Below are 15,907 nucleotides of genomic sequence, written 5' to 3'. Positions count from 1 at the left end.
GTCGACTTCTTTGGACTCTGGTCATTCGTGCTCAGATATCCATAATTATAGCTGGTATACGAACAGACAGGGCTTGATTCTTTTTTCCAAAACTGAATAACTGATGATGGCCGAAGTAGAGAGGATTTAAACTGTAGACTGGCAACGGCAAGGAAAGTGTTTCTGAAGAAGAGAAATTTGTTAACATCGAGTATAGATTTAATGTTAGGAAGTCGTTTCTGAAAGTTTTTGTATGGAGTGTAGCCACGTATGGAAGTGAAACGTGAATGATAAATAGTTTAGACAAGAAGACAATAGAAGCTTTCGAAATATCGTGCTACAGAAGAATGCTGAAGATTAGATGGGTAGATCACATAACTAATGAGGAGGTATTGAATAGAATTGGGGAGAAGAGGAGTTTGTGGCACAACGTGACAAGAAGAAGGGACCGGTTGGTAGGACATGTTCTGAGGCATCAAGGGATCACAAATTTAGCATTGGAGGGCAGCGTGGAGAGTAAAAATCGTAGAGGGAGACCAAGAGATGAATACACTAAGCAGATTCAGAAGGATGTAGGTTGCAGTAGGTACTGGGAGATGAAGAAGCTTGCACAGGATAGAGTAGCATGGAGAGCTGCATCAAACCAGTCTCAGGACTAAAGACAACTCTGTCTTACATAGAATACATCTTACAGAGAGATTTACTTCACACTTCTTGATCAAGTCACATTGGATTTCATATTGACAGTACAAAATGTAGTTGCAACACCTTCAAAACAATAGATGACTATTCACAGATGACTATTCGCGGATGACAATGAGCTGGCTAGTACTCGGGCCCAGTGTTTTGTGTGCCACCTGTGCAACCTACACAATGAATGATGCTGGTCACCCCTGAAAATACAGTGATTATTACTACCATTACACAATACTAGAAAAAGAACACCTTATCGTTAAACCTGATGCTGATTTAGCAGCATTCAAGAAGAGTAAGCAGTTTTGTGAGTAGCAGTATTCAGTAATACTGTTAAGGCTACATCAGAACACTGCATTGCCACCAAACATTCCAAATTAGTAAAAAGATCTAGGAGGTCCACTAGTTTGATAACTTCAACATAGCTTGCTCCAATAACATCATTGTTTTGGAGATACAGTAGTATTTAAGTACTGGCTCATAAGGGAGGTGCAAATATATGAATTGTTTCACGGTGTGTGGCTGGTAGATACTTTCACCAGCCACATTTCGTGCTTCTAAGTTCGCACCTCCGTAGTCTCTCACTACGATTACTACTGAAACAGTCTAATTTGATGCATAATTTACTCTCCTTTGAACAGAGTGATATTAACCTCTCCTTTCTTGAAGAAAAGAAGCACCGTCCACAGCTGTCACCAGGAATGCAGTGGCTGCACAGAATAACATATCCACTGCAGCAAGTGATGACTTCCGTTCACCACTAATGCCCATGGGAGGTGCAACACCTGCATATATTCTTAGCTTTGCAGCTAAGCCTAATGACAATGTTTTGCTCTACTCTAGTTCAGTCAAATAAAATAATAGTCTTTCTTTCCACAGTTTTGTGAGTAGCAGTATTCAGTAATACTGTTAAGGCTATAACATGACTCATTCCACATCTTTGAAGGTTCTCCTTCTTGATGATAGCTACGTAATGTGGTAAAGGACTGAATGATTGAACTGTTTTCCAGTGAATAATAGTCTGCAGCTCGTGGTCATGCGGTAGTGTTCTCGCTTCTCACGCCCGGGTTCCTGGGTTCGATTCCCGGCGGGGTCAGGGATTTTCTTTGCCTCGTGATGACTGGGTGTTGTGTGCTGTCCTTAGGTTAGTTAGGTTTAAGTAGTTCTAAGTTCTAGGGGACTGATGACCATATATGTTAAGTCCCATAGTGCTCAGAGCCATTGTCCAGTGAATAATGAATATTATGTCTTCAGAAATGTTTCAATTTTTATTTAGCTGGCTTTTTTTTTTTAAGTAGTAGTAGTAGTAGTAGTAGTAGTAGTAGGCACTGGAGTTGTCAAGTAAGCCTAGATGAGCTGAAGGTCACAAATACAATTTTGCACGCAGCAAAGATATTTACATCTTTCATTTCCCTAAGAACCAAAGAGTGTACATTGGCACTTGTGAACAAAATGTCATGTTGCAATGAAATGTTTGCTTATGGCACAATCATACTAATCAGGACTCTTTAAAGACCCATATCATACAGCTTTCAAGCAAATAGTAATTATCTGTTTGCTCTAGGTTATGGTCATAAATTAAATAAAACACAGTGTGTAAAATTCATTGGGGTCCAACTGGATATAAACACATGAAACGGAATCAATAAGCCCAGTTCGGCATGTTTTGCATTAAGAAGTATCTCTCATTGCACTAACCTAAAGACGAGAGCATTGCCTCATTATGCATATTTTCACTTAATGTTCAGGGATTGAAAAGTTCTGTTAGTGGTTTCTCGAGTAGTAGTGTTCCTTCTAAAGCTAAATGATAGATAGTAATTAACTGTTAATAGACTCAGTATTTACAGATGCAGGTAAATATTTTCTTTGAAAAATACTTTTGTAGTCATGTAAATATTAAGTGATGATGAATAGCAGATAAGCAGCAGCTGTTTAATATACCTCAGAAGGGATCAACTTTCTTAAAGATTGTAGCTTTCCATCTAATTACTAGATCAGATTAAGCTGTCATGAGAATGAATAGCCTCAGGTGGTACAGTGATAGTTTATTGTTAACACATTATACGGGTTAAGTGTCTGTGACTGTCTTTTAGTAATGTATAACATGACTCATTCCACATCTTTGAAGGTTCTCCTTCTTGATGATAGCTACATAATGTGTTAAAGTACTGAATGATTGAACTGTATTCCAGTGAATAATGAATATTATGTCTTCAGAAATGTTTCACTTTTTATTTAGCTGGCTTTTCCTGTTTTTTGTTAAAATATAGTAGACACTGGAGTTGTCAAGTAAGCCTAGATGAGCTAAAGGTCACAAATACAATTTTGCACATAGCAAATGTCTGACCAGTCTATGAATTTTTTCCCACAAAAATCATGGTATACATGCTGATGTCCGAACAAACATCAAGCTGAAAATGTGGTTGTGTGAAATGAAAGTTGTTTAGCCTTTCTGATATGATGGTAATGTCACAAACAAACATATAATGAACAGCAGTTTTGGACAGATAATTATGCAGTTTTGCTTGGCGTAGTTGTAAGAGATAAACTACTGTAAGGTAGAAGTACCACTGTACAGACCTACTTACCACGCATAACAAACTGTAAGCTACTGATCTGACAGGAAGAATAGAGATGAAGTATGTTATCTCAATTTATGAAAACCAGGAAGGAAAGAGTAGAGTAAAATCTTTGTATTTAATTATAACAGAAACATAATGCAGTAAATTGCAAATTAGCAACGAGATCATCCACATTGCATACCAAAATATTATGAGTTTAAAGGATTGATAAGCAAATAAAATAGAATAATTAAAGGGTTTAAACATAGATTGTTTACATTTATTACAATATCTTTTATACAAATACAAATCTCAGGTCTGATTTGACTGGGCATGGACACGACTCGCTTATTGAGAGGTAGGACATAGTCAGTAGCATGACAGTATGTGTGCTAGATGCAAGGCAGGCAAGATGCGCAGAGCGACTTGTAACAGTGCGGCAGTGAGTTGGCAATCAGTGGCTTTCATCTCCTATGTTTAGCATCTATGTGATGAGGGGTGGTACAGTTCCCACGTTGATTGGCTGTGGTAGTTGTCACAGAAGCAACTTTATCACAGCTTTGGGAGGCAGATGTCAGACAAGGAAATTAAAATGTTCAATTGAATGATCAAGTGTCCCAAGCAGTGGACCACATGGATTCATCCACTCAACATGGAACATGAAAAGAATAAGTTAAAAAATTACAAACAGTTAGATGGGCTTAAGGATTGGAATAAAAGTTAACAGACTGAAAAGGTAATGCGTTGACATGCCTCCATGTCCCCTTGCTTTTCAGGTGTCCAACCCTCTGGGATCTTCACATCTCCTGGCTTTTCTGTTAGCTCACCGCTGCCTGAATTTTTCATCGTCTCATTGTTCTGATTGGCAGATCAAATTTCCATTGACTGACCACCATTTTGTGATTATGGCTCTCAATACAGCATTAAATTTTCTGATCTTTTGTGGGCTGATATGTGATTCGAGGACTTCTCACATGTTCTCTGCCATGGTTGTTCCCAGTGTTTGGCTGTAATCACTCAAGCACATTGTTGATTGTGTTCCAAGTTATTGTGAAAGCAGCCACACAACAACACTCACGTGTTTCTAGCAGCCATGTCTGCTTGAGGCCTGGATAGCCTTATGTCTTTGTTTAATAGTGTGCTGGTGTTCATGATTTTGTAGGACTATTTCTCATTGCCAAACTTTTTTGTGCAGGTCAACAGTCCTCAAGCAATTCCAAAGTTTCACATTCCATCTCTGTGTGTGTTCTGGGGGTTCTTGTGCATATCTCTCATCCCAGTGCCTGCTAGGTCCGTGACAGTGGTGTTATCCTCATTGTCTGCCAGGATTCATGGCAAGGTAGTCTTTCTCAAGAGAGCCAAACTCATTCGCTAGTTGTGCCCTGGCTGGGGTGCAGATGTTCTCATGCCCTTGCAATCTGGCAGCCATAGTCAAATGTCCAAAACTCTCTCCTCTTGGTGCACCTGGGGCAAAGTACTACAGTACATTACTGGAAGTATCATGTTTTAAACAGTTTGGATATGACATTATAGTGTCATTAATAAGGGCATTGAAGTCTGCTTTGAAGTTTATGCCTTGAAAGCAGTCATTATTTTGACCAATGACCTTGTCAGCAGGATAGTAAGTTGTAGGGAGTGAAATGAATTTGGGAATTATTATCAGTTGATAAATATGTGTGAAAGTAAGTGAATTGTAATCAATAAACAAATCATGGCTGTTGCTGAGGTGACGAAGCTTTCTTGCCTCTACAATACAGGTAGCCATACCGTAGCTATCACCACACCGCAGGGATATCTGTGGAGAGGCCAGAAAACACATACGAAAGTGAGACAGCAGCCTTTACTGTAGTTGCAGGGCCATCATGGCCATGCTGTGATGAAAGCAAGGGGAAACTATAAAAATTATTTTTTCCCAAGGGCATACAGCTGTACTGTATGGCTTAATGATGATAATATTTTCATGGGTGAAATATTCTTGTAATAACTTCAAGTTGAACAAATATATTTCATGGAAGACGCAATACATGAAAGTCACAGATCAAGTAAACAGAGTAAGATGTGTACACTTTAACAGTCAAATCATAACTGAGTCCAAGTCTAGCGGCCGCTGGATGGCTGGGCGCTTAGGTGGCACTGCTGCTGCATGGCTGGCAGACAGCGCCACATGTAGAGGACGCGTGTAACTGCGTGGTGGCACTTTGAAAGATCGGCGAGTCACAACAATTCTGGAGGTAAAATAGTCCCCAGATTGTATCTCCAGGCAAGGTCTACTCAAGAGGATGTTATCTTCAGGAGAAACAAAACCTGGTGTTGCATGGGTCAGAGCATGGAGTAATAGATCACTAATTGGGTTAATATGTTAGAAAATTTAAACAAGAAATTGAATAGGATGAAGTTAAACATAATAGGAATTAGTGAAGTGTGGTGGAAGGAATAAGAGGGCCTCTGTTGAGGTCAGCACAGTGTTATCAACATAAAATAAATTAGAGTTAATGCAGGAGTAGGTCTGATAATGATCAAGAAAATGGGAGTATGGTAAACTACTATCAAAAGCATAGTTAACCCACAGCAGTAGCCAAGATAAGACATGAAGCCAACACCCACCATAGTAGTGCAAGTTTTAGCTCTGTAGATGATAAGAAGATTGAAAGAATGGATGAGGAGATAAAAGAAATTGTTCAAGTAGTTAAGTGAAACCGAAATATAATTGTGATAGGGGACTGGAATTCAGTAGCAAAAAAAGTAGAAAACACAGACTAGGGGAGAAGAATGAAAGGGGAAGCTGCATGGTAGAATTTTTGTCTGAGCATATTTTAATCATTGGTAATACCGGTTCAAAAATGGTGAAAGAAGAATTTCTGTGGTAGAGACCTGGAGATTACATAGTAAGACAGAAGGTTTGATAGCGAGTTTTGAACTGTAACACATTTCCAGGGACAGGTGTGGATTTTTATATATATTTGTTATAAATGCACATTAAATCTAAAGAAATTGCTGAAATGTAGGAAGTTAAGGAGATAGGATCTGGATAAGTTGAAAGAATCAGTGGTTGTTTAGAGTGTCGGGCAGAGCATTAGCCAACAATTGATTGATACAGGGGTAAGGAACACAATAGAATATGGGTTGCCCTGAGAGAGGAAAAAATAGAAAGCCAAGTAGGAATCACTAGATAATGCACAAGTTATTAGATCTAATTGATGAAAGACAAAAATGCAGCAAATGGACCATGGGGAAGATTGGAGTGGCTTTTGGAGAAATGTGTGAATGGTCTCAGAAGATAGTGAGGAAAGGCAAACATATGTTTTTAGCTTTTATAGATTTAGAATAAACTTTTGACACTGTTGACAGGAATATATGTTTCGAAATTCTGATAGTAATGGGGGAAAATACGAGAGATAAAATTAAGAAGTCTAAGAAATGAGATTGACAGGAAGTGCATAGTGGGAATAACTAGACAATAAATGATAGGCTGTAGAAGTGTGCATGACTGTGGGGAAGATAGATGCTGAATACAGGAAAATTAAACAGACGTCTGGAGAAAAGAAAAGCAGCTAAAACTTAAAACAATATTAGAGAAAGGGGAGATTTGTAATTAAAGATGAAGTAGGAGATATGATACTCAAAGAATAATTTGAGAAAGCTCTGACACACCTAAGTTGAGACAAGGTGTCTGGAGTGGACAAAGTTTCCAGAGAATTATTGAGTTCTTTTTGAGATCCAGCCATGACAAGACTGTTTCACTTCATGTGCAGGAAAATATTGTCATCTTGTCAGTCAAAATATTGTCATCTTCAAAAAGATGTAATAATTCCAGTTCCAAAGAAGGCTTATGTTTGCAGGTGAGAATATCATTAAACCACCAATTTAATAATTACTTGTTGCAAAGTAGTGGCATGAATTACTTACAGAAGAACGGACAAACTGGCAGAAGCTGACCTCAGGAAAGATCAGTTTGGGTTCTCGAGGAATGTACAACTTGCATAGAGGATATGTTAAAGGTAGGCAGAACTATGTTAGTAGTATTTGTAGATATATAGAGAGAGCTTTTGATAGTTTTGACTGTTATACGTTTTTTGAAATCTTGAAAGTAACAGGGGTAAAATTCAGTGAGTGACAAGTTTTTCTACATTTCATACAGAAACCAGACTGCAGTCATAAGAGTCAGAGAGCAAGAAAGAGAAGCAGAAATTGAGAAGGGTGTGATATAGTGTTGTTATTCAGTCTGTACATTGAGCTGACAGTAAAGAAAACCAAAGAGAAATTTGGAAAAGGAGTAAAAATTCAGGAGGTGAAATAAAATCTTTGTAATTTGTTAGTATCATTGTGAGTCTATCAGGGACAGCAAAGGACCTGCAAAAGCAGTTTAATGTAGTGGATAGTGTCTTGAAAAGAGGTTATAAGATGAATATCCACAAAAGTAAAATGAAGGTAATCGTAAGTAGTCTACTGTAAGTAAAGATAGAGATCATCAGTGAGTTTAACTATTTTGACCCCAAAATAACGACTATGACAGAGGGTGGGAAAAAAAAGGGAGAGAGAGAATTTGTTAACATCTATTATAAATTTAAATGTTAGGTGTTCATTTCTGATGTGTAGCGCGGTACAGAACCGAAATTTGGGATTAGAAGCTTTTGAAATGTGGTGGTACAGAAGAATGTTGTAAATTAGATGGGTAGATTGAGTAATGAGGAGATACTGCATCAAATGTGGAAGAAATTAAGAAGAAATAGGGTGATATGATATTGTGAGAAGAACTTGATAAAGCACTGAAAGTATTTTGCCTGGAATGTCACCTTGTATGGAAGTGAAACGTTGATGAGAAACGGTTCAGGCAAGAAGAAAACAGAAGCTTTTGAAATGCAATGCTACAGACGAACGCTGAAGATTAGGTAGGTAAACCAGATAACTAATGAGGAGGTGCTAAATTGAATTGAAGGAAAAATAAATTTATGGTACATGTCAAGAAAAAGAAGGGATCATCAGTTGATTGGACACATTCTGAGGCATCAAGGAAATGTCAATTTGGAAAGAAACATGTGTCTTGTGTACTATAGACAAATTGTATTTGTGTCCATCAGTGAGGAAGAGGTGGTGAAGTGTATGAAATATTTAGATTCACCTTTGCCCATTTATAGAAGTTAATACTTTTTAATGCTTGTATCAGTGATATTAATATTGCATGATATAGGTGATGGTGCTCATTTATAGTTATTTTTATTTTCAGGCACGTGAGATTCTTAAGAGAGAAATGGAAGTGGTCAAGCAGGGTATGGGCCATGGAGAACTGTCACTAGAATCATATACCCAAGTGTGGGAAGAATGTCTTGCTCAGGTAAATACCAGAAATATTTTCCTAATGGTTTTCAGTGTGACATTCTGTAATAATGAAATGGTTATTTGCAGGTATTATTCTTGCCCACACAAAACAGATATACACGAGCAAATCTTGCAAGTAAAAAAGATCGTCTTGAATCATTGGAAAAGAGACTTGAACAAAATCGAGGTCATATGACAAGAGAAGCAAAGCGAGCTGCCAAAATGGAGAAGAAATTGAAAATACTTACTGGTGGATATCAGGTATTTAACATAGACATGTACTGTCCATTGGTATATCAGAATTCTGATTCCTAATTAACATGGTTGTACGTGTGTTTTGCTGAATGCTTTCATGTAACACTTTTACGTAAATTGAACATCAGTCCATCCCCCTACAAGTTTCAGTGAATTTATGTTTGCCTCAATGTTCCACAATTGCTGTTAATTATTAATTTTACTGCAGAGTGAACAGCTCCTAATTTTGCTACTTTAACGTTCAAATATTCTTTATTATTTTTTTTAGTGTAATGATTATATTGACAAGAAGGCAGTGAGAGGTCATTTTCTTACATGATTATTGTAGGCCTGCACAGTAAATAACACTGTTGCCAACATTCTGGAACAAAGATGACCCTCGCTCTTCTGTGAATTAAGCCAAATTGTGGAATTAAAATGCAACAGCTTCATTCTCATATTTGAAATTAATAGCAAAATTTAACTACCATGAACATCTACTGCTCTCTTTAAGCAATAAAAAAGCATTTATACTGAAAGAAAGATGCATATTGTACAGAAAATTTTGCAAGCAGTTTTAAAATGTAAGAGATGTTACTGCACATGAGAAAACCAGGGAAGTTTTGTTATCCTGTTTGATGAGAGAGGACATTTGAGTAATATATTGCAGAGCCTTGGTAACTGCCTTGTGATCAGTAATGTCACTTTGAGAATTGTGGGGTTAATTGTCAGTACACTGTACATCTGCTTGCAGAGAGAACTTATGAAAGTGTGCAGTTTAGTTAGAATGCTAACACAATACATAAGCATTGTCTTTAATTATTGTATTTCAGTCTCGTGCACAAGCTCTTATAAAGCAGCTGCATGACCTGTACGATCAAATGGAACAGTCGTATCTCGAGCTTTCAACTTTCAAATTCCTGCAGCAGCAAGAAATGGCTGCTATACCACGAAGATTAGAGGTATGTTGAGAGAAGTTTTGCTCCATTTTATTTTGCACTAATTTAATTTTTATTTAAAGAAAGGACCCTCTTGTTTTATTCAGTTAACGTCTACACCTTGATTTACTGTTTCTTCCTTTTATTATTAGGTCTACAACTGTACTTCTGCCATTTTTTCTCATAGATTGAAGTTTTATTGTGAAAAACTTAACAAGAAAGCTTATTATTCAAAGTATTGACTATCGTTGGCCAATATTTCCTCCCACCATTTGGATAGCATACAAATCCCGCAGCAGAAGAACTGAGCATCTTTTGAGGAGATCCAAGAATCAATCCGATTTTGTACTTGTTCATATGACCAGAAGTGCCGGTCAGACAGGCTGTATGCTGTTGATAAAAAAAGGTTGTAGTCAGAGGGAATAATGTTAGAATAATACAGCGGGTGGGGTATGCGAGCTAACGTCCCAAAGATGTTCGGGCTCACTTGTGGTTCCTCTTCGTCGAAATGTCTTGGCTCAAACTTGTCTAGGGTTTGAACTGCACATGTCACATTACACACCCTAAATTAGACATTTGTGACCTTTTGGTTAAATTGTGTGGCTGATGGTAAGTTTGCAAAATTGTATAAACTTACAATGTTAATATAACATATAACAACGGTAATAATAACATCTGGAGCTAAATTAACGACCCATAAATGATGTAGGCCACAGAGTTGTGATTTGGTTAGAATAATGTTTATTCAGAAAGCAAACTAATAACGAAAGTGGTTGTATTTAGAATTACTGTTACACTCAAATGTATATCCATTTGACACTGTTCAATCATTCACAATCTCATCGTGAATTACAGGTCCAATACTCCACCACGTTAACCACGCGAAAAGTTAAGAGTTCACACGAGGCACGTGGCTCCTCAGCACTGAGAGACTTAAGTCCCACAATACCACACAACACGGAATTTTCTAAGTTGTTTCAGTTCCTAGCTACCTAAAGACTGACTGTCCACTTTCCCGTCTTCACCAGCACTGTTCCCTTTGGTGTCTAGATCAGAACTGTCTCTCTGCCCGTCTCAGGCCACATGCCCCGCTTGCCAGACATCTTCGTTCAACTGAAGTGCAGTTCCCTTCCCTGAAGCCATGCAACTGATTGGCTACAGCTTACTCTACATTATTTTACATTTTAACATATTTAAGTAATGAAAGTGTGACCACTTTCACACTCTAAATAAAGTAAAAATAATATCCATTTCATAATAAATGGCAAATTCTTTTCCATAAAATCAATACAATTTCCTTCTCAACTTTGTATGTCACGGCCAGTAGCCGTGCACCATTGCGCTTTCTGATAAATAAATAAAGAATAAAAGTAACTATTATGCACTAAACTTTACAACAAATATTCTATAACCTAGTCTTTCAATAAGGTGTCATGCTCTCATCATTCAACATGTTTTGTGTGGAGGAAATGATGATATGATGCTTAACTGAAAATACTGATAATTTAAATTTACTGTATCTTTTAAGTAAATAAAGTTACAGAGATGATATTTCCAACTTTTGTCATTTTAATGATGCACTTCTATATGAAATGTTGATCGTTAAGATCGACTAAAGCGTTCAGATTTTAGCATTCAGGTCTTTGTTACAAAACTTGTTAATTTCATTTTAACAGTAAATCCTAAACTATTATAGATATGATCAATATTCAAGTTTTATTGGGATCACCATGAAAATTTATGAAAGATGGTAGATTAAAATTACTGTGGCTTCATTCCCTGAATTGGTACAGAATTTAAATAGTTTCATGAATGTTTCCCTTTGTGGATGATCTCAGGTCCACCATCCACCATATTTAACACTGCTATGTCTTGTCTTGAAAGGAGGATATAAGATGAATATCAACAAAAGCAAAACGAGGATAATGGAATGTAGTCGAATTAAGTTGGGTGATGCTGAGGGAATTAGATTAGGAAATGGGACACTTAAAGTAGTAAAGGAGTTTTGCTATTTGGGGAGCAAAATAACTGATGACGGTCAAAGCAGAGAAGATATAAAATGTAGACTGGCAATGGCAAGGAAAGCGTTTCTGAAGAAGTGAAACATGGACGATAAATAGTTTCGACAGGAAGAGAATAGAAGCTTTCGAAATGTGGTGCTACAGAAGAATACTGAAGATTAGATGGGTAGATCACATAGCTAATGAGGAGGTATTGAATAGAATTGGGGAGAAGAGGAGTTTGTGGCACAACTTGACTAGAAGAAGGGACCGGTTGGTAGGACATGTTCTGAGACATCAAGGGATCACAAATGTAGCATTGAAGGGCAGTGTGGAGGGTAAAAATCATAGAGGGAGACCAAGAGATGAATACACTAAGCAGATTCAGAAGGATGTAGGTTGCAGTAGGTACTGGGAGATGAAGAAGCTTGCACAGGATAGAGTAGCATGGGGAGCTGCATCAAACCAGTCTCAGGACTGAAGACCACAACAACAACACCATGTCTCCTTGGCCACAAATGGCTCCTAAGAGGTTTTCCCTGTGATGTAGGTTCTCATCTGTCTCACTAGCACACTACAGCTCTTAGGCCTCATCCAGCACAATAGATGCCTGTGAATTTTCCATCTTGTGGTGGATCTGCGCTCTTTGTGGCACATGGTCCTGGACGACAGGGTTTGTTTCACAATTCCTGAAGGCTGAATCCTTTGGCCACATATTTAAATGAGAGTGAAATGCTCGTTAACTCACAGGTAGGACTATCCAGTTCAACATTTCCAAGTATGTTTTGATGGGTTTTGCAATATGGGGTAGAGCAGTGTCTTGCTGCAGAATCACCTTTTCATGTCTGTTACTGTGTTGTGACCATTTGTCTTTCAGTGCTCGGCTCAGACACATCAGTTGCTTTTGATACTAATCTGTGATTGTTTCCATCAGTGCCAATAGCTTCAAAAATGTCTCTTCTAATGCTGTGCCAATCTTCGACTAAAATCACCATTCTTGAAGCATTGAAGCCATTCTCTGCACATTCTTTCAGTAATTGACGGCTCACCATAGGATTAACCCAGCATTTTATGAGTCTCAGTGGCAGATTTCTTCATGTTAAAGCAGAAATTTAAAACTTCCCACAAATTACGAAACTGGGCTCGGAAGGTGGTATTTTCAATTGAGAATAACTTTATGATGTAATCACAAATTGAATATTGTGTTGATGGCATTCAGTTTAGAAATTCCAAAGCTTATTGTATGACAGTTACGACCTATCACCTGCACAACCACTTGCTGCTACTGCCATCTATTGCAAAATGGCAGAAGCATAGTTGTATATCATATATGATTAACCAGTTCTGTGATTTTCGAACATTAAATGAGGTAAGAAAAATAGAATGGGAAAGTTTTAAAATCATTTTCTGTGAAATAAATAATGAAATATTTAATAACATACTGGAAAAGAAAGATACAATAGGAGGTTAAAAGTTGTTTGTCAGTATTAGCTGTTGAATTTATTTGTTGGCCTTCATAGATGAGAAACGAGTTAATTTTCTCACATGTTAATTATTACAGCAAAAGTGTCTTCATGGACGGAGTTTTGTATTGGTGATAGCAATGTTAAAACAATAATTAGAAGTCGCAACACACTATTCTTCTTTATAAACAAGTGTTCTTGTCTGCAAACATATTGTTATAGTCATTGTCTTTAAATGAATGCAGTTAATATTTGAAGGGGCACTCGAAGCAGCCTATGTGTGGTAATTGAAAGAACTCGTCCTTTTATAGTGTATGAAAATAACTTTAGGAAAGTGAGAGTTTTTCCCTGTTGAAATTGATTGGGTATTTGTTTATACAGTGTTTAGAATTTCTTTATGTTTTCAATTATTTGTAAATATTATATTTTATGATTTTTTTCAGTCTCTAACGGAGGATGTGAACAGGCAAACAGAAAGAGAGAAGGCACTACAAAAAAAGTATGGTGAACTTCAAGAAACTCTTGAACAGCTACGTTCAGCTCAAGGCTAAGTCACTGTATATTTGTATTGAAATTATGATTTTCGTTAAAAGTAGAGTTACTTTTTTATTGCCAGACAATAAGGAAAAATAGGTTCTTCCACAAAGTCATGTATATTAGAAAATCGTTATAATATGCTTATTCTATGACATGATGTTAATTACACAGCTAGAGGTAAAGTGCACAATATATTACTGAAGTATTGGCTTTCAGATCATGTAGAAAAGGGAGAGAGAAATACAGAGGTAAAAAGTCATCAGTTTAATCTCAGCAGTTTGAATAAATCACGGCTTGCAACAGTCAGTAGTTAACTAACAACTTACCTAATCATGTAGTACACTTCCTTTCTAAATTTCCCAAAAAATATTTCTGCCAGATGTACCACATTGTATCTTACATGTAAGAATATTTTCTTAATTCGAATTGTATTTGCACTATCACTGACAATCATGTGTAATGAAATGACATTGATGCGGAAAGCACTGATTTGTTGTAAATATCTTAGTATTCTAGTTTGATTAAATTATGATAAGTAAAAAATAAAAATCTACTATAATTCCTTGTTGTGACTGGACCAGAGAATAAGAACCAGTGAACATTGCCCTTCATCATACATTTCAATGTGAGATGGTGACTTCTTTGTTGGTACACTGAGGTGACAGAAATCATGGGATACTGATACACACATATGTGGATGGCAGTAATATTGCATACCCAAGGTATAACGGAGCAGTGCATTGGCAGAGTTGTCATTTGTACTCAGGTGATGCACGTGAAAAGATTTCTGATGTGATTATAGCCACACGATAGGAATTAACAGACTTCAAACATGGGATTGTAGTTGGAGCTAGATGCATGGGGCATTCCATTTTGGAAATTGTTAGGGAATTCAATATTCTGACAACATTAGAGGTAGCCACACTTCGCGCACAAAATAATCACACCATCTCTTAACCTTCAAGAAATTCCCATGATCTCACAGTGAAGGGTCATTCCCTCCCCCCCTCTGTTTTCTTTTCTCTATACCCTATCATTACAATGAGAGGACTTCAGCATGCAGTGAAGCAAACTCCCTAACACTTCCCTAAGGTTTGATGATATTTACCACATAGGCATTACAACATCTGTTTTGCGTTTTTGGTGAAATATGGATTACAGATTTACTCCCAATGGTATGGATCATGTAAATTACTGTGCCTATACTTGTTATATCCTTGGTAATCAGATATCAGTGTTCACACTGGCGAATGCAGAAACAGAGGACGCTGCCTACAGAATAGTAACCCAAACCAACGGTACGGAGAACGAAATGTAACAGACAGACTACAGACAAGACAACAGATCAGGACAAGGACAAACCACCTTATGACAACAAGGTCCTATGCAAAGCAGTTGCTACAACAATGACAAGATCATGAGCAGCGGAGGGACAAATCCAAGATGCAACTAAAGAGAATAACTGGGTGACTTGCAATGTATTTATCCAACAGGTCTAGTAAAGCAAAGATCGATCCATAGGTATTGAGCACAAACACTAAACTGACTGGCTGTTTTCTGTACAGCTGCCTAAATCCCGTATGGAACGATATTAGCTGGCACACTCGTATGGCGATATGGTGGTGCACTCACCATGTGAGCCCAGTGTGGCCGCAGTATTCTCTATCAGCTATCAAGGTCTATGTCCTCAAACAGGCATTCAACATCTGTGGTACCCAATACTATTCCCTCTACCCCACCTGAAACAGGTGGTGCAGGCAGAAGCACTCCCTCTGGTGATACGGCACCATGGGGGGTAGAAAGAAGGTATTGGTGATGACTAGATCTCGGATTTTTTGATGTTAGAACCTGACTGTATCTAATTTGTAAAAATCCTAAAAATACCTAATTTCATGTTAGAATCTGACTGCATCTAATTTTTTAAAAATCCTGTCATTTAAAATTTGTATGACTAAAACTATTCTTCTGGTCTTCCCGGCTATTTAGAAAACAGTAATTGAATGATAACTGGTTTGTTTGCATGCATGAAAGCCAGTCGTGAGTCAGACGATGACAACAGAAGCCAGGTTGTTGCAGCCTTTCTTGCTCCGCAGAGTGTTGTTGCTTGCTGTGAACCATCTAAGGGACCATCAGGGCATGGAGGTACCTTGTGATCTGCTTACAGTGCCCTGTCTTCATTCAGTCGG

At 37.6% G+C, this 15,907-nt stretch overlaps 1 protein-coding gene across 1 annotated transcript in view; it reads left to right on the top strand.

Moving 5' to 3' along the window:
- The window catches only part of LOC126336896 (cell division cycle 5-like protein), a 90,180-nt gene extending 75,977 nt beyond the window's left edge, over positions 1 to 14,203 (top strand). Inside the window, exons 12-15 of the mRNA XM_050001022.1 lie at positions 8,458 to 8,565; positions 8,637 to 8,810; positions 9,617 to 9,745; positions 13,628 to 14,203. Coding sequence (XP_049856979.1) covers positions 8,458 to 8,565; positions 8,637 to 8,810; positions 9,617 to 9,745; positions 13,628 to 13,735 — 519 coding nt within the window. The 3' untranslated portion in view covers positions 13,736 to 14,203. The remainder of the gene's footprint in view (positions 1 to 8,457; positions 8,566 to 8,636; positions 8,811 to 9,616; positions 9,746 to 13,627) is intronic.
- Positions 14,204 to 15,907: the final 1,704 nt, after the last annotated feature.

Source organism: Schistocerca gregaria, chromosome 1 (genome assembly GCF_023897955.1).
Source record: "Schistocerca gregaria isolate iqSchGreg1 chromosome 1, iqSchGreg1.2, whole genome shotgun sequence".
NCBI lineage: Eukaryota > Metazoa > Arthropoda > Insecta > Orthoptera > Acrididae > Schistocerca > Schistocerca gregaria.
This window is presented reverse-complemented; position numbering and strand designations above follow the sequence as displayed.